The sequence below is a fragment of the Natrix helvetica genome (assembly GCF_964273705.1).
Source record: "Natrix helvetica genome assembly, chromosome: 3".
NCBI classification, from domain to species: Eukaryota; Metazoa; Chordata; class Lepidosauria; order Squamata; family Natricidae; genus Natrix; species Natrix helvetica.
Window position 1 is genome coordinate 130826694 of NC_138549.1, and position 25808 is coordinate 130852501.

Here is a 25808-nt window from a genome sequence, read left to right on the forward strand (position 1 = left end):
TTGGGAAAAAACCCTCACAGGTATCTAAAGTCTTTATTTTATCTGTTAAATAAAAATAGTTTATTTATAAGGCATTTGGATTCAGTTACATTGAATAAGATATTTATAACATACTCTCAATCTGAGGTACAGGCTTGGCTACTTTTTCCGCCCTGTTTTTGGTGCTTTCTTAAGACCTTGGATATAACTGCAAGGTATCTGGTAGTCCTCTGCAACAGAATCAAACATTATTAGTCACTTTACATTTAGCACTAAAATAGTTACAACACAATAGGAATTGCAGCTTACTAAGAGTTTAAATGTTCTGAAAACCTGAAATCATATCAGTGGTTCTTAGATGTTCATCATAGACAGTGGTGAGAGATATTGGAAAGTAGTTCAACAATATTTAATTCAACAATATCTACGTAAAAGACTTCCGGTTCCGGCGGCTACGGCGACAGGCAAGCCTTTGCCTGCTCCCGCTCTCCCGGTGGGCTTCCCCCGTTTCTGGGGGGGCACAGGACGCCCCGGAGAGGTGTCCTGCCGAGGGAACGGCTCGCGGAGGGTCCTGGCGTCGGCGGCGGCTGGCGGGGGCTCCTCCGCTTCGTTCTAGGCACCGGGGAGCAGTATCGGAGGGCGCCCGTGTGCGCGCGCCTCGCCCCATGCCGATCGGAGAACGCGCTATTGAACGAAGCAGCGGCAATGTGGTGAGAGGCTGCCCTTCTCCATTCCCTCTATTTTAAATTTATGGACCTTTCAGCATCTTTTTAAGAAAAAAAGTTAAACTTTCGGACTTTTGCCAGAGGTGCGGCTAGAGGGAGGGGGATTTCCCCCCCTCCCTTGGACAAGCGGCTTGAGAAAATTTTGCTTTCGCCCCCAGGGGAAGGAGGAGGGGGGAGAGCCAACTAATGATGCCTCACCCTTTTAAAAGTGACTTTCATCGGACTTAGCTCCAGAATTTATGGGTGAACTGAGAACTTTTTGAATTCTTTAAAACTTTATTATGCCTCTGAGCCCAAAGCTGGCAGGGCAAGATGGCACACTTCCGTTGTCTTCATGAACTGTGAAACCTGACTCCACCTCTAAAATTCAGGCTTCCGGTCTTTGTCTCCGAGCCACCCAGAGGAATCTTTTGTGGATTGTTCTTCTTTGAACTCTTTGGGGAAAAAACTTTCATCTACTGCTAGACTGACTAAAGAAATCCCCATCTGTTTGGATCCTCTGCCCTCTGGATTCGCCTGCCTGCTCTACTTCTCCAGCTGCCCAGTCTCTATTTTGACAGACTTTCTTGCTTTAAAAACCATGCCTCCAAAAAGACCACCTCCTGGAAAGCCTGGATTTGCTACTTCTGCCCCAACGTCTGCAACGTCTAGTCCAGCTACACAGTCAAAGATAACAGAACTGATGCAACCCAAGACTACAGAGATAGACTTTCAACAAATGCTTCAACAAATTCTACAGGGCCAGGAGGAAATTAAGAAACAGTTAAGGGAAATGAAAGATGAAATCAAACAGAACCAAGCCCAAATCTTTAAGAACTCACAGAGACTGGACCTTGTGGAGGGTGGGGTGGCTGAGGCGAGGGGGGGGGTAGAGGCTTTACAGAAGGGGAACAAAGAACTTGACATCCAACAAATGAAAATAGAGTTTGAGAGAATGTCCTTTTATCTTAGATTCCAAAATGTAATAGAAGCAGATGGGGAAAACATAAGGGACATTATGACTAATATTTTAGCTGAATACCTACACAAAGATAAACAGCAGATGGATTGGGAGATAGACCTAGCTTATAGAGTGAATTCAGCATATGCCAGAACACATAATGTTCCCAGAGAGGTTCACATTAAATTTCTTAGGAAAACCACAAGAGATGAAATACTGGGTGTGCAAAGGGGGCAAACATTGACATACTGTGATAGGGAGATAACCATTCTAAAGCAGATTCCCAAAAAAATTAGGGAAAAAAGGAAAAATTATTCGCAATTGGCGAATAAACTATACCAGAAGGGGGTGTGGTTTAGATGGTTGATGCCTGAAGGTATGCTAATATTCTGGGAGGAGACAAGAATCAGAATTAATACACCCATAGAGGCACAGGCCTTTATGGAAAAAAACAAAGCCAACCTAGAAAAAACAGAAGATACTACAACGGTCATACAGGACACGGGAGGGGCCGGAGCTCTGCCAGCGGGGGGTGAAGGGGCAACACCAAGAAAACTCAGATCACAAAAATAAATAAGGAAATCACAATGTTATAAACAGACCGAAAGTAAATATGATATAGTAAATAGACTATATATTACAATTATATAAATTGATTGAAAATTATTTTTTCTAGAATTAAGATGCTGACTTTTTATGATTATATATTAAGATTTGATACTTTGATGTAACCTAGGAGTTTGGAGGGAGGGGGCGTCTGCCACATTTGCAACTGCCAAAATTTGTAATTCCACCTACCCCTTTTCCACATAAATGTTTTTAAAAAAAACCAATAAAACTTTTTTGAAAAAAAAAAAAAAAACAATATCTACGTAAAAGACTAACAATATGTATAATAGTCATTCCACTTTCTTTTATAGAGTATATATGCACTTGCAACAATTTTTGTGAATACCATAAAGCAGTGTTTCTAAATTCAGCAACTTTAAGATGTGTGGACTTCAACTTCCAGAACCTCACAGCCAGCAACCTGTCCACACATCTTAAAAGTTGGGGAGCGTGAGAAACACTGCTTTAAAGTGTTAAGAAATACTTTTTAATTCATCATAACCATTTAAAATTGATGAATGTTACAGCCCCAAAATCCATCAACCAGTTGTAATTTGTAGCACTGTACAAATGCACAGTTCACTAGAAAGGTGGCAAATTGGCATATATACTTGCAAAGAAGTTCCTATTAGTGGCATCAGAACTAGTTTTGGAATCACTGCTTGCTAAAAGCATGTATGTGTTTTCACTCTGATCAAAAGTAAAAGGGAATGTCCCTTTGATACATTGTGTTTTCTGTTCTGATGCCACGAATAGGAACAAAAATAAATACAAGCAAATTGATAATATATTCTCAGTGTCCCAGCAGGTGGCAGCACCTGAGCAACTTTGCTTGGTCTTACAAACCACGTAGGATTGGGTTGGGTTAATATTTGGATGGAAATCCTTAGGGGATTTCCCAGGGTTAATTATTAGATAGGAAAGTAAAAATAAAAGAAGGGGACAACGGCAAACTACTTCTGAGGTTCTACCAAGAAAACCACATGGAACTATCTATGAAGTCATCAGGAATCCACCTTCATTCACAGAGGATGATTTATGAATACTATTACAGCATGCCAAAGATACTTACCGAAGAGCAGTTTAGCAAGATGGTTGGTCTGATTGCCCTGTATCTGGACTTGTGATCTGTCCTTTGCTCCAGGGATTGCGACGATAGTGGCACTAGCTTGAACCTTTTGCTGAAGGGTGCTAGCAACAGCCTGAGGGTCCAAACCATACCGCTCAAGATTCTTAATTATTGTTACCTAGTAACCAAAACAAAAAAGGGCATTACAAAATTAATTGTAATATTGCCACTAACAGGCAATCTACTGTAAGGATTTGGGGTATTACTTTATTGATAATTTTCAAGCTGTGGGGATGGGGAGATATACCTCTTACCATGCATATTAATCATATCTTTACATGTCTTTAGAAATCAACATAAATATCTTTGGAAATGCTCATTTGACAGCATATCTCTAAAGGGGCATTAAAATTTATGAACCTGTTTAAATGTAATTTAGTTTTAGGACTTATGTGAAGAACAGATCATATTTTAGGTCATAATTATACAGAAATATTGAACGTTCAAAAAGATTCACCAATCTAAAGCATCTGGGTGGCTTAAATGAATGGATGCATGTATGGAGAAAGACAGCCATAACCCAGTGGGTGACACTGATGTTTTCTTGATCCACGCAAGGATGTTAACCTTCTTCCTGACGATAGATTCTGGACAAATGCAGTTCGGACTTCTGCTCAGAAGTCCTCATGTTGTGACTCTTACCTTTTTATTGGCTGATCTCTGTGCTACAGTTACATCAATTGGAAGAATATATCCTTTTCTCACAACAGGCTCTTGTCCTGAAAAGGTTACCTGATGGAAGGGTTCTAGTTTGTTTAGACACCTGCCAGTAAATGAGAAAATGTTAAGCTTAATCTAGTAAAAGATGTTGAGATGGTTCTTTCAGCATTTATGGCTTAGCCGTTCCTGATGTCCAAAATTGCCAACTATATCTATTCATTTAGTACATGAATATTGAACCCTGTGAGTATGTTGCTATTAAAAATATTTCAAGAACAAGAACTTATTTCTGGGCTTGAAATGTACTATTTCTCTTAGCAGGTCATTTATTTTACTGTAAAGACAAACTAACCTGCCACTGTTAGACATTGGAAAACCTATGATGAAGAGGCAAAAATTAAAAACTAGGCGACAAAAATCTTACCTTGCAAACAGTTATCGGACAGTACCTTTTGCACAAGAAGTACAACTTGCAGAATTTTTGAGTCATGCAAAACATCCGAGCAAGGTGCTTTATATAAAATAAAATGTGAATGAAGCATCTTGCCTCTTTCATTAAAGCTGCTGCAACGTTTACAAAGCTTGGAAGGCTGCTTCAAAAGTGTGCCCATGCAGCCAATATGATTTGTTTTCCTTCCAGTGAAGAATTTCAACTAATTTTCCCATTGACTGACCATTGGCTATGAAATAACTCTTACAGTGGGTATCATCTTAGATAAATCACAAGACACCAATTCACCAAATGTTACTTGATTGTAAAGGAATCAGCCATGCTGATAGAAAATTCTTGAATTATGGTCTCAATAAAGAGGACTCAAGATTGGGGAAGGTAGATTTACTTTATAAGGGGAGCCTATATCCAATATATAAAATGTCACTTTGAATTAGTCTTCCCTCACCTGCTGAGGAGATCATCCCACTTGAGTTTTGAGATTTCATGTTGCTCTGCTTTGTCCAACAGACAGTCACACAAAATTGGATTTACCTTTACAAAGCTGTGATTAAAAAAAGAAACACATTTTCATCATGATTTACTCCTTACACCAGTGTCAATAATGTGCAGCACTTAATTTTTACTGCATCAGGTTGGTTTGAATTTATAAGAACTACAAATAAGAAGAGTCTTGCCACCTACTTTTTGCAGTTTAGAAAGGTAAATTAAAGAAAGATAAAGGCTTCGTCCAGCCAAGGTAAGCAATTATCAACTAGATAATTATAAACTAGATAATTACAAGTTACTAATCTGTGGAATCCTTGCTGGGGAAAGTACATTTAATGACTAAAATAACAAACTTACTGATTTGCAAACCTATTAATTAATCAAGTTTATTGTTGATGGCCCTATCTAAACCTAAGGAAGTACTTTCTGTTTCAATTCGCTGCTAAATTAAGAGTACAAGTTCACAAGGCCCATGCCAGGCATGAAAGACCAGTTTCCAACTAAACTGATGTATTACTTACTCATGCCTATGCACAGGAATGTACTCAATAAACGATTTGTACTATTTGAGTGCTGAATAATGGTCTATGGAATTCAAGAGGGGTTGGACTAGGTCAATTTGTGGCAACATAGAGACTCTAGGCTGATTCCTCTTTTGAGGAATCCACCCTGAGGTTCTGCCACTCCTTCTCCTATAGCCCATACTCATGTGTGTTTACATGTGTTTGTGCATGGGGCAATAGTAAGCACATCTGATTACAAATCACATAATAATAAACCTTCCAGAAAATGCCTGTCTCATTTTTATATTGATAGATATTGGAAAGGACCAGGGTGGGACTAATCACTTGGGGGACTGAACATTCTGATTTGGAAGTAGAAACATATGAGCCCAGAAAGCTACGGTGTATCATAAAATTCCAGTGTAATCATTCCATGCCAATGGTATAGAACTGTGATGGTGAACCTATATAGCACACGTGCCAGAAGTGACATGCAGAGCCATCTCGCCAGGCACGCGAGCTGTTACCCGGTGCTCTTCTGGGTTCCGGTGCGCCAGCCAGCTGGTCTTCACGTGGAAGAGTAGCTGGTTTCAAACCAGAAGACCATCTTCCCGGTGCACACATGTGCACCGGGCGGCTGCTCTTCTGGTTTCCAGCTCTTCTGGTTTCCAGCACGCGCATGTGCACCGGCCAGCTAGTCTTCACACACTCACACCAGAAACTGGAAGACCAGTTGGCTGGTGCGCATGTGGGCACCAGTAACCAGAAGATCATCTTCCTGGTGTGCGCAGGCTCACCGGGAAGAACGGCTACTCTTCCAGGCGCACATTCCCATTTTGGCACTCGGTGCCGAAAAGGTTCGCCAACACTGGTATACAGCCAATAAGCAAATATTCTGATCTCTATGTTTTTCATTTCTTACATACTTCTTGTTTATTTCATCAACCAATTCATTAGTCTTCACATAGCTGATTATCACACTTCTCACTTCACTGCTGGAGAGGGTATGGCCTTTCCTGGGGAAAAAATGAGAACGTTATCAGTTGTGAAGTTGAATTATGGAAACAATTGCAAATATCCTGCTCTTGCAAACTGAAGATTTTCTAAAGATTTCCCAAAATAGTTGACACTCTCTGAACTAAAAGGCAGAATATGGAAGAGGTGGTTCCATTTTTCCATAAAGAACACACAGTAGCTTGGCATTCCAAAAGCATTAATATTTTAGGTATTTTTCCTGGTAAGCCATTCTTTTCAAACTTATGCAAATATTACTGATAAGGTCTAGCTATACCATTCTATTTTTGCCTAAAACATCTAAGTTAACTCTGGAATCTAAGTGACTCAAACACATAAATAATGACACAACTCTTTCCTTTAAGCAGTGGGGTGTTGCCATCTCCAAACACTCCCGGCCCACTGTGTTGAAGAGTAAGATGGTGTTTAATGTTATAGAATACAAAGACGCTGATTTCTTATATTCCTTACTTATATCCTGACTCTTGAAACAATGGGGCCATCTTTGATGAGATTCCATAAAGTGGTATAATTTCAGGAGGATGGTACAGTTGTTCTTGGTCATCACCTTTACAATCTTGGACAGATATTTCAGATGTTGCAGTTTCCGGTACAATGAAGGATCTAATGCTGAAATGCAGAGAGAAACATTATTTTCATACATTTAACCAGAGATGTATTGCAATGATTAGAACTGACATGCAAAAACTAATCAATAAAGTAACTCAGCTTTCTGACTTAACCGAAAATAGACATTGTAAACTACTCTTCACATTATTGCTATATAAAAGCTTATGGCAGAAGTAAAAGTGGGAGCCTTTTTTGTTCTTAAAACAATAAATCAAGAGGATTCCAAGATGCACTCTTCTATTGACCTCTTATGCCTATGATGATTTTGGAAAATCCCAGGTTTCACATAATGTTTTTCAACAAGATAAAGACAAATTCTTTGTGTGTCCAATCACACTTCGCCAATAAATAATTCTATTCTATTCTATTCTATTCTATTCTATTCTATTCACACTACATTTGCTATAAATAAGTTTTGCCTGTGTGCAACAAGCACAAACTCCAATTTTACTCCAAACATACTGATACATTTCTATGCAAGCTAGGATCTCTAATTTAGGGATTTTAAACCACTATATTGTTGCTCATATGCCACCAACTAGGAATATACTCACAAACACAATACACAGTTCTTAAAATGAAGGTGTTAACTCAATTTTGTTTATTTTCTAAACTTAGTCTTATTTAGGACATCTGAATATTTTACTTTTGTTATCTTTTCAATACTTTTTTCCTTTCTATATAAAATTCTATCACAGGTAAAACATAAATTTTGTTTTGTACGATTTCTATTTAGAACAAATAAATTGTTCCATAAGAAATTTAAAATACTTATTACCCAGCAACTTCCTAGATACTACGGCAGCAGAAGAGTTTAACTTTACTCTTTGATTTAGCAAAGAAAGAGAGAACCAGAATAGTTAGAGAAAACATTCATACATTTGAGCAGGGTATATGAAACTGTCAGATATATTAGAAAATGGCAAACTTGGATTTTTTAATATATATTTAAGGAGACAGAAAGAATCCACAACATCCCAAACCAGTCTCATAATGATTCTGGGGGAAAAGAAAAACGAATGTCCTTAAAATAATTTTATAGAACTTTCTGGACTGGATTCTAATGAAACCTATTTCTGGTGTAAAATATATGGATAGGTACATTTTATTCATCTTCTTGCATATCACTTCTAGTTAATTTCTTATCTAAAGCTACATTTAAATGATCATCCTAGACATAATCAACTTTCTTGACATCACAAGTACCTATTATGACAGAGCTAAGGCTGTGCATTGCCTATTCTAGCAAATTACTACAGAAAGCCCTGATATCACATCTGTCAAGGTATAGCACAAGTAAGATCTCATCAAAGTTACTGTAAAATGTGAATTTTCATAATGCTATATTTATGTGACATCACAGATGGGTGGGGGAGGAAACACAATAGAATTTCCTGTAGGAAATAAAACCCAAGAGGTCAGAATCAAGGAACCGACCCCTTCAGAGATGATCCCCGAGGAGAAAGGTGAAGAGGGGCTGCAGTGCATCTTTATCCACACTAATCCACTGCCACTTTTAGCAGAAGTAGGAGGAAGATTTGCGAAGAGAGCATGGGCAGCAATAGGAAGAGATGACAGGTAAGCATGCCCAAGTTCCAGCTTTTGCATGAAACTGGAGTGAGATGACATACAGTATGTGGAGGGTGTGTGTTGATACTAAAGGAAGAGTAGAAGCCATGCCTTTCCTTTTCAAATATCTTCTTCTCCTTTTCGTTATCACTATCTACATCAGGGATAACCATTGCCATTCAGAAGCTGTGGCAGTAAGCGAAATAGGTTAGATGTACTGTATATCTAGGTTGCAGGCATCCCCGACTTTTCCAAGTATCAAATGTGTAACAGCTGACACAATGTTTATGGCTGAGCAGATACCACAAATATTTTTGTCTGTTACCGCTTACAGACTGTAAGAAAGTTAAATACTATGCTTTCATATCCACTAAGTATCATTGTTTATAAAGTTTTAAATCTTGCACATATTTCAAATGCATAGTTCCATTACAGTTACCTATTCCTCACAACAGTTTCTACATCACTTCCAAATTATGCATTTAAAAGTAACACAGAAATAATGTAAGCATCCCATAAAAATTTAGAAATAGACTGCTATCAAAAAATGTGGCTCAATGGCATGGCAGCAAAGATTGTAGTGGTAATAACTATGGTTAACTATGGTAACAATGGTGGGCTGTTGTGTAGATTATCTTACTAGTAAAATAGCTGAGATTTCCAAAGTTTGATCTTGGATTTTTATTTTATTTTAATGAGAATGCACTAGAATGAGTTTTCCAAAAATTTACCTCTTTTCATACCGCAAAAGGAATGGTGAAAGCATGATAAACATTATGTGCTAAATGTTTGGATTGATCAACATTTCTGGTTGCAAAGCACTGTTATGTTGTGTCAGATGCCCCTTTTTCAAAATTGTCACATTTTCATTCAAAACATTCTATGGGTTTTCTTTTTTAAAGTGTTGGCTGTGGGGAAATATATGTGCCTTTAAAGAGCCTGGCTGTTGCTGCATTGCTGACCCCTCACCTCTAATAGGATACAGAGATTTAGGCTCTACAGATCCTGACGTTCAGCACAATTGTAACATGTTGATCTAAATACCTGGGAAAGCATTTAGTATTAGTCTAGTCCTATCTTTTAAATCCCCCTCAAGATCTGCTTTGCTGCCTCATCATGGCAATGGAATGTTAGGGAGTGTATTCCAAGAGTACATATGCCAGCAAAGTTACTCAAAACATGAATAATCCAACTAAACTCAATAATCCAACTAAAGCAAGCAACAGGGCACAGGGTAGCAGTGATATAAAAAGATGCTGGAAGCTGATGATCATATTAGCCAAGCACACTATGAGGAGGAAATGCAAAGGCAATGGCAAACTACTATACTTTACTATAACTACTGCATGGATAGACAATATTATAAGATTGGCAATACAGTTTAGTTGGCTCTTCAGGTTTGATGGCATTTAGCCTGCTAAAGAGGAAGAGCTGAAGATATTTTGGACTATTAATGATGTCTATGTCATGGCTAAATTTAAGCTTCTGGAGTGTTTAGTTGCTGGTATAGACATCTAGGAAAAGAAAACCAGACAATGTCAAAAAAAAACCTTGCAATGGAAACATGGAGTATAAGACACATGAATGAGGAATAGTTCAAAACAGTGAAAGATAAAATGACTCAACTACATAGTGATATCTTAGGCACCCAAAAACTGAAATGGACTGGAATTGGGCACTTTCAGTTAGAAGATCATACTGTTTACTATTCAGGTCATGAAAAATAAAGAAGGCATTGTGTTGCTTTCTAAGGACAGTATTTTGGTGCAATGCAGACAATGAACCAAAAATACAATTAGACTTTGTGAACAATCCTTTATTAGGATTATGACCCAAGTTAATATTCCAACTATTGGTATTTATTACTCTTATGGTCAATTTCTATCTGAAACTGCCAAAACTTGCAAGCAGATTATGCTGTTTGCGGTTGGAGACTGGAAAAACTAAGGAGAAAAACAGAGTTGGGTTGTACAGCCTAGACAAGAGAAATGAAGCAGGAGAACAACTTAAACATTTCTGCCAATCCAATCCTTTCTTCACTGCTAATACAAGTATTTAAATAGCCAAAATGATGTCCTTGTAGATGGCCATCATCAGATAAATAGAAATCAAAGTGACTATAATGATGAAAGAGCTCAGTCATAAATTAAAAGACACAGACAGTTGCTGCCTATGGAACACATGACAAACTGCTTATCTGTAAGTTTCAACTCAAGCTACAGTGGAAGAACAAAGCCAACTAGCATCTATGAGCCTGAGCATACACCCACCATTTTCTAGAAGAGTATCAGGAATCACTTTGAAATCCTGAAACTTATTGCTAGGGAACGAGAGAAAAGAGACTGACAAACACGGGGGGGGGGACAGAAAGCAATCTGTATGTTGGAATAAATGATGGAAATTGATAGGAAGAGAAGCCAAAGTTAAAAAAGAAAAAAAATCAAAGAAGGAACTGAATAATTTCAGAATGCTGTAAAAGAGACAAGAGGCAACACGAATAAAGACATTGAGAATAAAAACAGAGTTGGAAAAACAAAGACAGTCTTCCAAAAGATCTCTGAATTCAGAAGGTTCTAGCCAGAAACTTGTTAGAATGCCAAAGACAGATTTAAAGAAGACCAAAGATACACTGAAAATCTGTACAGTACAGATTTATTATTAATTATTGTCAACTTCCATGTTGTCTTAGAAGGTATTCCTTATTTATAAGATCTATATTAGAAAATAAATTTATATTAGCACTCAAGTCATTATCAAATTGGAAGGCTACAAGTGTCGAAAGACTATCTACAGAAATATGGCAACTAACAGAAGAAGAACCACTGGTAAATATTCTAACCAAACTATGTTATAGATCAGGAGAAGAAATAGTGGCCAATAGATTGGAAGAAGTTACTGTACATAAGATAGGGCATTTAGTAAAATTTATAAACCATTGCACAATAGCCATGATTTTATACACTAGCAAAATAATTTTTGGATCATTCATCATCCTCAAAATTATGACTGACATTCCCCCCAGGTTCATACAATTGCATTATGGGGGCTTGGCAACTGGCTCGCATTTATATAACTGGTTGCTGTGTCCCATGGTTCCATGACCACGATTTGAAGTGGTTTTTTTTACCATTTCTGCAAGAAAACAACCAAGCTCAGAGAAGCATTAGGGACCCCCATATTCAAATGTCTCCCTTTTTTGCAAGTTTGCGGTTATATGACTTAAAATCTTACCTTTCATGTCTCCAATTTACTTCCACAATACTTTCCACACCCTTATTCAATTCTTTTACCTGAAGAATCTTCTGCTGTTGCACTGAGTGCAAAAATTTTGAGAACTAAGAGAAAAATAGTTAAAATTGAATATTGGGACAAAATAGTAGTATCAGCCATAAGATAGTCCAAATAAAAGGGGATATTGTCTAAGGAATGTCTATTCTTCACTGTAGACTTGGGATACAGATGAAAAAAGAGGGAGCCTAGGTAATACAAGCAAAGGCTGATAGTAATCTATTCACAACAATATCGGGAAGTTCTATGGGCTACAATTAACACATACTTATTTTTTGGGCTGGCTGCAATGGCAGTATACTAAAGTCTACATCAGCTGAATAGACACCTTCAAGTTATATGAATGTGTAACTCTTAAATGTTTGCTAAAAAGATATGAACAAGTAAAATAATACAGAGGAAGCAATTTACATTGGAGAGACATTATTGGAAAAATTATGAGTACAAAATATTGTTAATCTCTTTTCTAAATTGGAATTATCTCAGACCTTATGTCTTGAAAAGGAGGGGGGGGGAAGAACAAATTTCTTAGCACAATTTTTTTGCAACATTGTAGAAGAAAACTCACGCTATTGTTACAATAAAAAGATTGCCCTGACTCAAACCATTTACAAATATCCATGGGAAAGTACAAATCAATCGGTTCATTTGTTGCTTGACCCACAGACCATTTTGTGCATATAATTGAATGAATGACCAGAGATACAATGTGCAGTAACTAATACTACAAATACAGTTTTGTATTTTTTAAATACTGGTTTGAAAATCTAATATATTATTTTGGCAAATTCTAAAAAACCCCGCCACTTTATCCATTACACTTTTTTTAATCCATGAATTTGCACGCGGATGCCAAATCTATGCTTTACTTTTCCATATTTCCACTTTAGAGCAGTTTCCAAATTATCTACACTGCATGGTCAATGATAGAGATGAAATGACATCATACTTACTTATTTTTATTCAGTTTGGTATATAGCACGTCAGGTTTCCACTGCAGTCCTAAAATGGCATTTTCATTGCATGTAGTGAGATTTAATTCTGAGTATATCTCAGGATTGCACTATGATCCAAAATAATTTAAGATTATCTATATGGTTTATCTATATGGTCATGTGCATTGTTCACTTCCATTGTTCCCTAGATTTATGTATGTATGTGTTAGATTTGTATTTGTCTTTTCTGTAAGATTTAAGGTGTCTTGCGGCGGGGGGGGGGGGGTGTTTGTCAATCTCCATTTTATTTAGACAATAGCAACCCTGTCAAGGAGCCTAGGCTGAGAGATAGAGAATGAGACAGAACTAGCTCAGGCGCCCAATGAATTTATAAGGCTTAGAATGGACTAAACATGGGTCTATTTATTTATTTTTAAAATGTATACAGCTTCCCAAGTCAAACGGTGTGAGACTGGGTGGCATCCAACATTTTTAAAAAATCAGAAAAACAACAACAAAGAAAACCATACCAAAATAAACAGTCAATATAGAAATACAAATTATAAAATGTAAAATGACAACCAAGCACACAACAAAAACACCATGGCAGGGACTCCCATTTAACTGGTCCCTAATGTCTGGGAGACAAACCAGGCCTTAATGGCTATTGTAAAGATGAAAAGATTTGGGGTCTGCTGTATATCAGAGGAAGGGAGCATTCCAGAGAGCAGGGGAAACCACAAAAAAAAGGCATGCTTCCTAGGTCCTATAGGAATCTGAAGCATATCTTCCTTGTATGAGCATACAGCAAAGGCAGATGTTCTTGGGAAAAGTCAGCCCCTCAGGTTACCTGGCCCTATGCCGTATAGAGCTTTAACTAATTGGGAGTCCTCTTGCCACAGCTGTGACCTGCTCTGTGAGCAGCAATCCAGGGGAACCTCCACATTGTGCACTACATCTGAATGGGAAAGTGCCACCTGATCCAGAACTAAAATGGAAACTCTGAAACTCCCGCATCTAGGGGAGCCAAAACCACTGGGAAAGAATCTTGACAGTTTAATTTGGACAGCTGGCGACAGAGATGTGTTGCTGGGTGTCATCATTATATTGATAATAAATCACCCTGAACCCAACCAATGGCTTCTCCCATCTGTTTCATGTAGATATTAAAAAGGATGTGGGAGGGCAGAACCCTTTGGCAAAATTAGAACATAAATATGAGAAGCAGGCAAATCAAGAAAATCCCCACAATATTAAATCAAATGGTTTATTACTGCAAACTTCCATAAATACACAAAGAAACAACTATTCACCTTTTTGTAGCTAGATTTCTTTATATCCAGTTGTTGATCTTTTGGACTATTAATAAATTAAAGGAAAAAATAATTACAATTTTTTTTTTGCATCATCTAGAATAAGCTAACTAGAAAGACAACCTTGCTAAATTCATATTGTGATTCATTTAATTACAATTGCTGTGGCTTAGTCTTTTATGCACATAGGATTTTGACTTTACCAAAGCATGGTCTTCTTTTTTTAAAAAAAAGAATCCTTAGCTAGCATAAACTCCAAGATAACTTCAATCCATTAATCAATAGAGACGGACTGTCCTTGCAGTCTGGCCTAATCCAGAATATCCTTATATACAGCACAAAGAAGCTCCTACATGCTCAAGTGCAGTTAAAGGATCTGGTTTAATTCAGAATATTCTTACATATAAGGAAGCTTCTACATACAGACAAAACTCCCCAACACAAGCATTTCCATTCTCCGAATGCTCAAAGGAGGTCAACTGTGTACTTTGCAACCTTCATGATTAATGGTTCTAAACCATGTTGCAGATAACAAGCAGCTGAGAATCACCAGAACTTCACTCAGTATAGAAATGCATGCTTTACATACCTATAATTCCAAGTTTAATCAGTTGTATTTCTATTTCAAATAATGGGACAAAAGTGAGCTCTGTTTGGGATCTGGGGTAGTAAAAGTGATTGGAATAGAATTAACTGGATTCAACAGGAGTTAACTGTCTTGGCTCCATGTGCCAATTCCACTTCAAGCTACATAGATTTTTAAAAGGTGTTAAACTAGATCAGTGTTTTTCAAATTTTGCACTTTTAAGGCATGTGGATTCTGAATTCCCTAACCAGTTTGCTGGCCTAGTCCACACATACACCAAATTTGAAAAGCACGCATCTAAGGCTGAAAAGAGCATTGTCAGAAGCTGCATAACTATCAGGATGGTGGCATATGGTTTTTGGTTTTGTTGCAATTAATATTTCTAACTAATAATCTTCCAACTGATTGTTGGAATGAGAGCAAAATCTTTAACTAAACCAGAGTAGGAAGCTAAATTGTATAACATAATGCTTTTGCAATCTCTGAATTAAGTTTATGAATTATGGGAACTGAAATATCATAGAGTTAACTGGTATATTGCCATATTAGGATACTAGGTTCAAAAATATCAACCTTGTGTTACTGTATTAACTTGTACTTTGTACATGCAAATGTTACTCATGGATATAGTACGTATTTTTTTAGGTTAATCAATTATGTTCTGAATGAATGAATTATAGTAACATATCAGATATGGTGAACATGGGTAAAATCTAGGAGGTTCAAACAGAAAACAATTCTCTACAGCAGTTGCTCTCACACATTAGGGTCTCAGGAGCCCTTTACATTCTTAAAAATGATTCAGGATTCCAAAGAGTTTTGATATATGTGGTTTATCTATCAATGCGTTAAATGTTAAAATATTTATTTATTTGACTTCATGGATCCCCTGAAAGGGCCTTAGGGACTCCAGGGGTCTGCAGACCAGATTTTGAGAACTATTCCTCTGCAGCAAACTTAATATTCAGCCTACAAAAGTCCATTGTATTATACTTATCATATTGGTAAATATGAATTTTTTAAACTTTGATTCACTTTTATCACTTCACTTGTTTAATTTTGTTTTCAAATTGTGCTTTTAGTTGTGTGTTTAGATTGCTATATTATGCTGTGTAAAGTACCCAGAGTGAGATGGCTGATATAAAAATTTAATACATAAAAGAAATAATACTTACCAGCAGGAAAACATGTAGTTACGCAAAAACGTACTGGTCAGCAGGGGGAGTTCTGACTTCTTCACTTTACATTTTAAGGCATGAAAGAAACACTGATAAAGCAGGGCGTCCATTTGCTCTGTAAAAAGTAACATTGGGCACCATATGTCCCTCAATGGGCTCTGCACAGAATACAGTATTGTTTGGTTTGCATATAAAGTCACTTCTAATCAATTCATGCTTCTGTGTTGTACACCACTAACATGATTTCAAATAAGGATTTTATGTAATTTTTAAATAAAAATGTACAGCTATAAAGCAAAAAATAAAATAAATCAATCAACAAGCTATCCCTCATAAATTTAAAGTAATAACATACATCTCTTCTGCCAAGGTTTTATTTCTTATTCACTCAAGAATCTGATTCTCAAGCCCGATTTCAAAAGTTTTCTTTTGGGGGATTGTCAGGAAGATGTTGCAGAGATGCTGTTGTTCCTTGTGGGCTCCCTCTTCTTTTACTCTGCTGGGTCCTGAGCAGTGGTGGGATTCAATTTTTTTTACTATCAGTTCTGTGGGTGTGGTTTAGAGGGCATGGCAGGGGAAGGATACTATAAAATCTCCATTCCCTCCCCACTCCAGGGGCAAGAGACTGCAAAATCCTCATTCCCTCCCGATCAGCTGGGACTCGGGAGGCAGAGAATAGATGGGGATGGAGCCAGTCAGAGGTGATATTTACTGGTTCTCCGAACTACTCAAAATGTCCGCTACGAGTTCTCCAGAACTGGTTAGAACCTGCTGAATACCACCCGAGGATTGTAGGAGGAATTGCTGCAATCTGCTGAGCTTCCATTATTCCCTGACCTCTTTGTGCAAAGAGACTGTTGTAAAGCAAAGTGTAGTAAAAGCTGCTGGTGGCTTCAAGGGCCAGTCATGTTTTAACTTTTGGTAATATATGGATGTGGTTCTGAATGGTTTAGGGATTGGTCTGTCATGCAAGCATGAGCAGGTGTGTTGCTTCATCAAGCTTGTAATTTTGTAAACAATGGGCAAGCAAGCTGTGTGAGCAATTCTTTAACTTCACCATTTCCAGGTTTGTCTGTTTGGGATTGTCTTCAGCTGGAATCTGATTTAATTCTAGCAGTACGCACTCTCTAACCACAAGTGCAAAGATTAATATCAGAGAAACAGGCACAAGTTTCCTATTAAAAGTATGGTAAGTGGGTGTACAGATAGTCCTCAACCTGCGACCACAATTCGGCCCAAAATTTGTTGCCAAGTGAGAAATTTGTTAAATGAGTTTTGTCCCATTTTACGACTTTTCTTACCCCATTTGTTAAGTGAATCACTGCAGTTGTTAAATTAGTAACACAGTTGTTAAACGAATCTGGTTTCCCCACTGACTTGGCTTGTCAGAAGGTTGCAAAAGGTGATCACATGACCCCGGGACACTGCAACCATTTATAAATGTGAGTTAGATGTCAAGCATCCAAATGTAAATCACATAACCATGGGGATGCTGCAATGGCTGTAAGTGTGAAAAACTGTCATGTCACTATTTTCAGTGCCATTGTAACTTCGAACTGTCACTAAGTGAACTGTTGTAAGTCAAGGGCTACCTGTACTTTATCCCTTTTTTCTTTTTTTGGTAATCAAGTTTTTGACACATTGCTAAGCGACTGGTGGTACTCGAATATTGCCATGTCCTAAACGTGGTACTATCTGTGAAAAGATTGAAAAACAATGATAGAAACAAAGCAGCTACTCTCTGCATCTAGTAAACCTATTTCTGTGCAAATCTCTAATTATACCTTGTGGACTTCTGTTATCTTCCATCTCCTGAGAAATATCTGGTTCGCTCTCTTCAGTCTTTTCAGCAGCATCATTTTGACTGAGTTCCTCTTTTTCACCTATGATAGTACACGAAATGTCTTCCTCTAAGTTGAGATGTTCAATGTCCATCTGCAAGGATGGATCAAGAGAGAGGCTACTTTCAGGTGTTTCCCCTTCTTCATTCTTCTGTTCTTCCTCTTCTCCAGCAACCGTCTCAGGAGTTTCTATTTCTAAGGGGGGTATTGTAGGTGGGCTTGATTTGTCACCAATTGCCCTTGTGAATTTAAAAAGAACATAAATAATGTGATAAAGCATACTCCGTATGAAGCCAAAAGGTCATGGAAACAAGTCGACTTAAAATGCAATACCTATTCCAGAGAAATCAGAATAGCAGTAACCATCTGATCCCATAAAAGTTATAGTTGAAATAATACCAGTTAATGAATGCCAATACAAAGGACCAAGGTCTTGAATTGACCAAAAGCCAATTCAAGACTTTGTCTGCGTAACCAAGCACAAGAACACCCACATTCTAAATATTAATTGAATGTGGCCTGAAGTTACAGAAATCTTGCGTCCGCAAATTACAGATACATTTTCAAATTGCATTTGTAGGGAGAGCAGTGCAATTCAGGTGAACATCTCAATACTATGAAGTCAATGGAACCATTCAAACCTGCATATATCTCATAGTGGCACATACAATTTATTCTGGGACCTAATGCAAGAGGGAAGGGAAATGTATATCTTAGTAGTGCAAGGGGGAATTTAGGGAGAATACTGCTCCCCAACTCCACACTGATATCACTAGGCTACAAAAGAGTAGGTATCACCAAACATTTAATTTAGAATTTAGGCCCAATGTAGAATTTAGGCCCAATTTAGAAGCAAGGTTCAAATAAGACTAGAAACAAATCCCATGCTTTTTGTTGTAATTTGATGTTTGTTATTAGGAGTGCTAACACGTAATTAGAGACTACTCATGAAACACTGTGAGATCTCCCAGTTCTCCAAATTGATGATATACCCAAAACCTTTTCCTTTTGTTATTCAAAAGTGCAAATGTAAGCTGACCTAACATGGCTGAAATAAAGCCTCAACCTAGAAACTCTGATTTACAAGTTGATTATTCTAATAAAATCTAATATATTGTCTAATTTAATATATACAGTAGGTAGTTCTCACAACTAACAACCATTCATTTAGTGACCATTTCAAGTTTACACAGCTCAGAAAAAAAATGATTTATAACCGTTTTTCACACTGATGACCATTGCAGCATTCCCGTGGTCAAAATTTGGGATCAAAATTTGGGTTCTTGGCAACTGGCATCTATTTGTGACAGCTGCATTGTCCCGGGGTCATGTGATCATCCTTTGTAATCTTCCCAGCACTCTTCTGACAAACAAAAGCAATGGGGGGAGCCAGATTCACTTAATGGCCATATGATTCACTTAACTGCAGTGATTCACTTAACAATTGGGGGGGGAGATCATAAAATGAGGTGCCACTCACTTAACAACTGCCTCTCTTGACAATGGAAATTTGGGGCTCAGTTGTAGTCATAAGTTGAGGACTACCTGTAGTCAGGTTAGAGTCCAGAAATCAACTGGCCCAAGGCTTGAATTAATATGGTGCCAAAACGAATAGCTTTACTTTGGATTTGGAAGATTCTCTCAAATTTGTCTGTATCCTCACCATAGGTGATCCATGTAAGTGTGCAGCACTGTGAAACCCTTTCCTTTCATTCCAGCTGCTACCATCTCAGCAGTTGTCATAATAGCTGTTCCAATGGCCACAGGAGCTCTGCAAAAAGACAAGAAAAAGAATGCAACATGCTTAAGTCAAACTCTTACTCCATTTAAAACAGTTCTAAAGACCAGTTTGTCTTAATTTACATATCATACCCAAAACATGAATTAACTGATATTGGCTTTATGTTTTATCCTGAAAGTCAAAGTTAAAACCTAGAAGAAACACCAAAGTTCAAGGGTTATGACACCCAGAGACAAAGTATAACATTGCTAAAGGAACAATTAAAAATGCAGTTTCTGTTCTTCATTTTCTAATCCACCTGTATTTTGTTCAGTGCATTATCAAGTTTTCAAGTAGATTTACTACTCTTGTTAACATTTACCCTTCAGATCTGGAATGTCTTTTTGTAATGAAAAACAATAAAAATAGTAAAAGGCATTACCTTAAAAGGAGAAAAATCAAATGTCCTGATTTTTCCTCTTAAACAAAGAATTGCCTAATTTTTATATTTTATATACAGAGAATCAGCTTTGTAACTAGGGAGTGTTTTAAGACAGAAAAAGGTGCTTCTACCTTCCAACTTTGCTCTATGGAAAAAGCACAATTATCCCTGATACTACACAAAAATGTATACATACAAAGCCTGGGGTCATCTTCCTTCTTTGCATTTTTCTTGCACATAAATTGCAACAATGAAGCATGCTAGACTTGGATACCAATTGAAGCTGACACGACCCCCCCCCCCTCCTACAAGCAGCTTCACCAAAGAAATTCTTCAAGATATCAAGCAAATGTCTCCAATATATGAACTCAAGAGACTTCTACCTGCAATATTATAAACATATGCAATCTGCAATAGTCTGCCTTCACGGAAGAGTAATAATTCATTGATAGATCTGCTTTATACACAGAGATTTCATTTCTGTTAAAAAAAATCAAGAAAGAGAAAGCCTCTGCCTGTAAACTATTTCATATCATTGTTTAATTCAGTGTGAAGATGTTTCATTTATTCACAACTACGTACATTTCTATAACACTGCTATAGACCTACATTTTTTTCTTCTAAAAACAGATATAAGTTTTATGTTGGTTTGATCTGATGCTACAGGGACCAATAAAATTTTGACTGGTGAGCACCTTATGTAATAATACAGCTGCCAATAAAATAGGATAACATGAAATAAAATGAAGTGCCAAAATTTTAAAAATGTCCTCCCAAAAAGGAGACAGTAGGCAGTAGCCAACATTTCAGAATATAAAAATAAGAGTTAATTAACAAATCATTAACCTTTTTAGCATTAATTTTCTCTAGAAATCATACCTGTTTTCTACTAAGGTAACAGCACAGAGAGTACCTCGATTTATCTGGGGAAGACCACATTTGGGAATTATAACTCCTGGAAGCATTAAGTCTGTAGTAAAGAAACATAATATGTTCAAGAGAACAAATATTCAAGTAACCTCTCACAATTCTGTACTAAGCAATTAAGAAGCAAAATATTATACCAGTAATAAAATGCAAGGTACATTTCATAGCAAGTATCATCTTTTCAGCAATGTCGCTTAAAGGTATCGGCACAATCTTTTATTTTATCCAAATATTATTTTGGCTCAGTGATCTTCACATGACACTAAAAGGTACTATGTTCAACATATGTCTGAAATCAAGTATTATGTTAAATCTCTTCAATCTGTACCTTAAAATAACTTTATTTTTCTGTTCAGTTATGTCTGATTTTCCAAGACTACCTTGACATGTTTCTGCAGTTTTCCTAACAAGATTTTTCAGAAGTGATTTCCCACTGCCTCCTTCCTACGGCTGAGGGTGAGTGACTGGCTCAAGATTACCCAGCTGGTCTTGTTCTGAAGGTGGGATTAGTATTCAGAGTCTCCCAGTTTCTAAAGTATTACCTTATCCACTACACTAAATTGGCTCTCTAACCTATAACTATTATTCCAGAAATTCCAAAACCAATGCTACTTATATGTTTGTGTGTGTACATGTATAGTTAGTCAACATGGACACAAACCTGTGTTTGTTTATGTGGATGGATGGATGGATGGATGGATGGATGGATACACACACAGGTCTGTATCCATGCTGACAAATGGTTATTCTCTCTTCTGCACTTCAAAAACAGGGCCAGAAGGCAGGAACAGCTGAAAACTGGAATTAATGCATCTGCAGCATATGAACTATTCCTGAGTATATTTCAACCCTTCCAAATGCATAAAAAGATGCAGAGACCTCAATAGGTTTCAATATTGATTAAATAGGTCACTGAGTCAGACTTTCCCTCCCAATTCATAAAACACAGACAGGAAGTGTTTGCCAAATGTTTTGCATACTTCAAAATCACGCACACACAAAAGGAGAGTACCTGCATAGCTTCTACAACTGCATACTGTTAAAATGATAAAATGACAACTTGAATATTGGCCGTGTTTTTCAGGCTGTCTGGTATAGCACCCATAAACAAACACTAGCATGGCTTAGGATATTGTGTGTATAAGCCCAGTGTGTCTCTTGAGTTTTCTCATCACTGTCAATTCAACAATTCTGCCACAGCATTTATTAGTTACAAACCAAACTTAAATTATAGAATTTAAGAATTTGTATTAGATTTTGTATTAGGATAAAGGAAAGCATAAGAAAAAGTTTCTTAGTGTCTGAAGAATAACAATTAGGGATCAGAAGTGTTCTCTAGGAGGGCATTCAAAAGCCACCAAGAAAAATAGGGGGGGGGGGAGTCAAGTCAGACTGATTATTAACTGACTATCCTTTATTTTGTTAAGGTTAAATATGAGAAATTTCCCAAAGCTCTTCTGAAACTGTCAATTAATGGTAAAAAAGTATGACTATTTGAAAATGTATTTAATTGTGTTTTAAAAAAACCTACTTTCAAATATGCATGTTCAGATCAATAGTGTTACAAGCCAAATATTGAAGGCAAATTCCACAAAAAGGCAGATAAACAGCCCAACAGATTTCAATCTGTTTCCTTACCTGCTCCTCCTACTAATTTGTGCATCACGGGTGGCCAAGTAGAAAAGGCAGGGAGAAGGTGGGGATAAGACCATAAAGTATACACTGCCCAAAGAGAAAAGAAAATAGTTTTTAAATGTTTTGCTAACATTGATTTCTCCTCAGTCTTGCATAATGTAAAATAAAAAATAGAAATTACTAGAAAAATAAAGGGCATATCCAAATGACCCTCCTCATTTCAATTTTTCATTCAACTAACTGAAGAATGCAATCATTTCATTAGCATAAGTTTTAATATGACCCATACAAAGGAGTGAGTACAAAATATTTAAAGCTTCTAAGTATAACAATGAAAGGCTGACATTGATTAGCTAGAGCTGTGCAATTATGCTTCCTTTTTTGTACCATGTTTATGGCCTAAGTGTCATGGCTTATTTAAACTATAGTTGCCTATTACATTTGAAGAAATGGTGATATCTAAAACTTAGGCTAAATAGATTATTAATTTACCATAATCAAATAGTAAATGTAGAGTGGTTTCATGTCAGGAAATGTTGAGCACTACAATAAAATGCAGATAATCCTTGACTTATAATTGTAATTGACTCTAGAATTATGGTTGTAAATTGTTGCAGTCATAGAATTAGGCATTCCCATGACCAGAAAAAAATGTATACTGTTTTTCACCCCCGGTTAAGCAAACACTGCTGCTGTTAAGCAAATCCACTCATTTGAGTGGGTGGAGGTTTTTGCCAGAAATTGGCAAAAAATAATAATAATCACAAATTGCAGTCATGTGACTACAAAATACCATAACCAGTCACCAAGCTAGCTCATCCAACATATGATCCTGTGATTTGGGGGGGGGGGGGGAGGTGACACTATCATTTATGTCAGATGGTTACTGGGGATTAAGCACCAATTCCGTGGCTGTCATGAGTCTGAATGGTTTTTAAATGACTAGTTAAGCCAGGACTATCTGTATGCATCTACTACTATCATCACAATCATTTCATAGAAACTAAAACCCTAATTAACCTAATCATATCCTCCTACAATCAGCATAAATTCTTTCTTTCCACTCACCAGCAGAAATATATTTTGAGAAGAGTTATAACGAACCATGCTTCAGAAATAATATATGCATCATGAAAAGCATGCTACTTAATTGCAATTAATTATTTTGAAACTTTATTGCCATAACTAGGAAGTATTGGACCATAACTAGGAAGTATTGTTCTTGGAGATGGAAACCAAGGGTCAGAATGATCAAATAACTTGTTCAAAAAGAAAAAGAGAAAAATTCCAAGTCTCAACATCAACTGCTCACTGAAATATCTGCTGTACCTGTTGGATATAGCATTTTCTCCATTTCAAAAAGGATGGGATTTTTGCTATTGGCATAAACTGTGACAATTTCTCCTTTATGAGTATACATTTTAATAATATTCAATTCCTCTTTCATTGGCACAACTTCAGCCAGTTGTTCCGAAGTTAGGGTGGGAAATGTTGCTGCAACATCATTTCGCAATTTCCTCCTGCAATTTTAATTTTATACCTGTTACTATATATCAAGAAATAGACATCCGTTGAATACCATATCATTCAATCTCGATTACTTATATATAAGATTATGAGTTGTTTTTAGTAGTACATTATTAATACCTATTTTCTTAATATCCTAATTCTGTCAATTTATTCTCCCAAGCAACTCATACAAAATATTCAAATATCCTAAGTATGCTATAACATTTAAAAAGTTATTTAAAAACCCCAAAGTCATTTTAAGACTGACACACTATTCTAAAGCCTTTATTTCAAATCACAGTTATATATTCTATTCAGGTAGTCCTCAAGGTAGGACCTTAATGAGCCCAAAATATCTGTTGCTAAGTAAGGCAGTTATTAAATGTGTTCTGCTCCATTTTACAACCTTTCTTGTCACGGTTGTTAATTGAATCACTGCAGTTGTTAATTTAGTAACAGGATTGTTAAGTGAATTTGGCTTCCCCATTGACTCTGCTTTTCAGAAGGTTACAAAAAGTGACAATATGACCTCAGGTCATTGCAATTGTCAATGGAATTGAATTTTGATGACGTGACCATGGGATGCTGTAAAGATCATAAGTGGGAAAATGTTCATAAGTCATTTTTTTAAAAACAACCACTAAACAAATGGTTGTAAGTCAAGAAATACCTATTTATTGCAATTTTTAATGGTAAAGTATCATTGAATTATCTATTTTGAATGGAAATCTGCTTCAATGATAGCAAATAGTGAATAAGATAAAAAAAGCAGTTTGAAGAATACCAGTTTTAAAATAATCTCAAGTATTGAGAGTTGAGAAACAATCTTATTGGTCCAAATAATACAATCAATTTCTAAACTCTAACGTCATAGATATAAAGCCCAAACAATCTCTTTAACAAAAAATGTTGTCAGATACTACAGAGTTATAAGAACAAGTATTTTATTATCTGAAAAGAAAAATCGATATATAAAAACATTTCAGAAAGTAATACAATGCTATTCTGTATTTCCTCTTTTGTAAATTGTCAATTATTCTAGGACGGTAATTTTTATTTTAAAGATGGCAAGATTAGATAATTACATCTCATTTAATAACATATATTTAGAAGATCGTTATTGTTTTGTCAAAACAAAATATTAGCCCAACATTCCTTTCGATGCATATACACTATGCAGTGCTGGAGTAACAATCAGTTCACTTTATCTGTCGACCATCGATCTTTCCACGTAACACGACGTCTGTAAGTAAAACGATCCAAGTTTGCATTCCCGCTGAAGCAGGCATTTATTCACCACAGAATTTCAAAACCGCGCCCGTCATTATCGTGTAAAAGAGTCTTAGGCTTGCTCATATAAAACTGCTCCTTGCGGTCGATATGAAAATATCCCGATTTACAACTCCCAAGAACATAACGCCTTCAAATGAAGGAAAGCAAACTCACCTATCGGAACCTTTGATAGCGGTGTTGGATTTCACCCTGAAAGGTTTGACGAACATATTTAAAGAAATGCCAAGACTCCAGTTCTGGGAGAACTTGGAATTCCGCCGATCGTGGATTCCCCAGGAGGGGGGGGGAATGCTTTAGAAAGGGGGACCCATTGGTTGTCTGGAAAGATAGAAACCTTCCTTCGTTACATGGGCGCAGCCATAGTGCGGTACTGCAACAAAAGGAGTCCGCGGAGCAATTGCATGATTATTCCCACAACTGGTACGACGACTATTTCCTGCTCC

General features: G+C 36.9%; 1 protein-coding gene across 1 annotated transcript; it reads right to left on the minus strand.

Moving 5' to 3' along the window:
* EIF2D (eukaryotic translation initiation factor 2D) lies at positions 1-25767 on the minus strand. Its single transcript, XM_081947185.1, has 15 exons — positions 25519-25767; positions 23893-24083; positions 22567-22650; positions 20881-20971; positions 19503-19610; positions 17783-18078; positions 15996-16113; positions 14235-14280; positions 11930-12033; positions 6971-7129; positions 6412-6501; positions 4942-5037; positions 4025-4145; positions 3326-3500; positions 1-209 (listed from the first exon to the last, which is right to left on the minus strand). The coding sequence occupies exons 1-15, from the start codon at positions 25572-25574 to the stop codon at positions 139-141; spliced, it is 1806 nt and encodes a 601-aa protein (XP_081803311.1). The 5' UTR covers positions 25575-25767; the 3' UTR covers positions 1-138.
* Between the last annotated feature and the right edge of the window lie 41 nt (positions 25768-25808).

Excerpts from the sequence above, each read along its gene's own strand:
- EIF2D (XM_081947185.1), bottom strand. The coding sequence starts at position 25,574 with ATGTTCGTCAAACCTTTCAGGGTGAAATCCAACACCGCTATCAAAGGT. Across the intron at positions 14,281-15,995 it reads AACTACATGTTTTCCTGCTG|TCCAAAAGATCAACAACTGG; the intron begins GTAAGTATTATT and ends ATTTATTAATAG. Across the intron at positions 5,038-6,411 it reads GTTGATGAAATAAACAAGAA|CTTTGTAAAGGTAAATCCAA; the intron begins GTATGTAAGAAA and ends TTTTAATCACAG.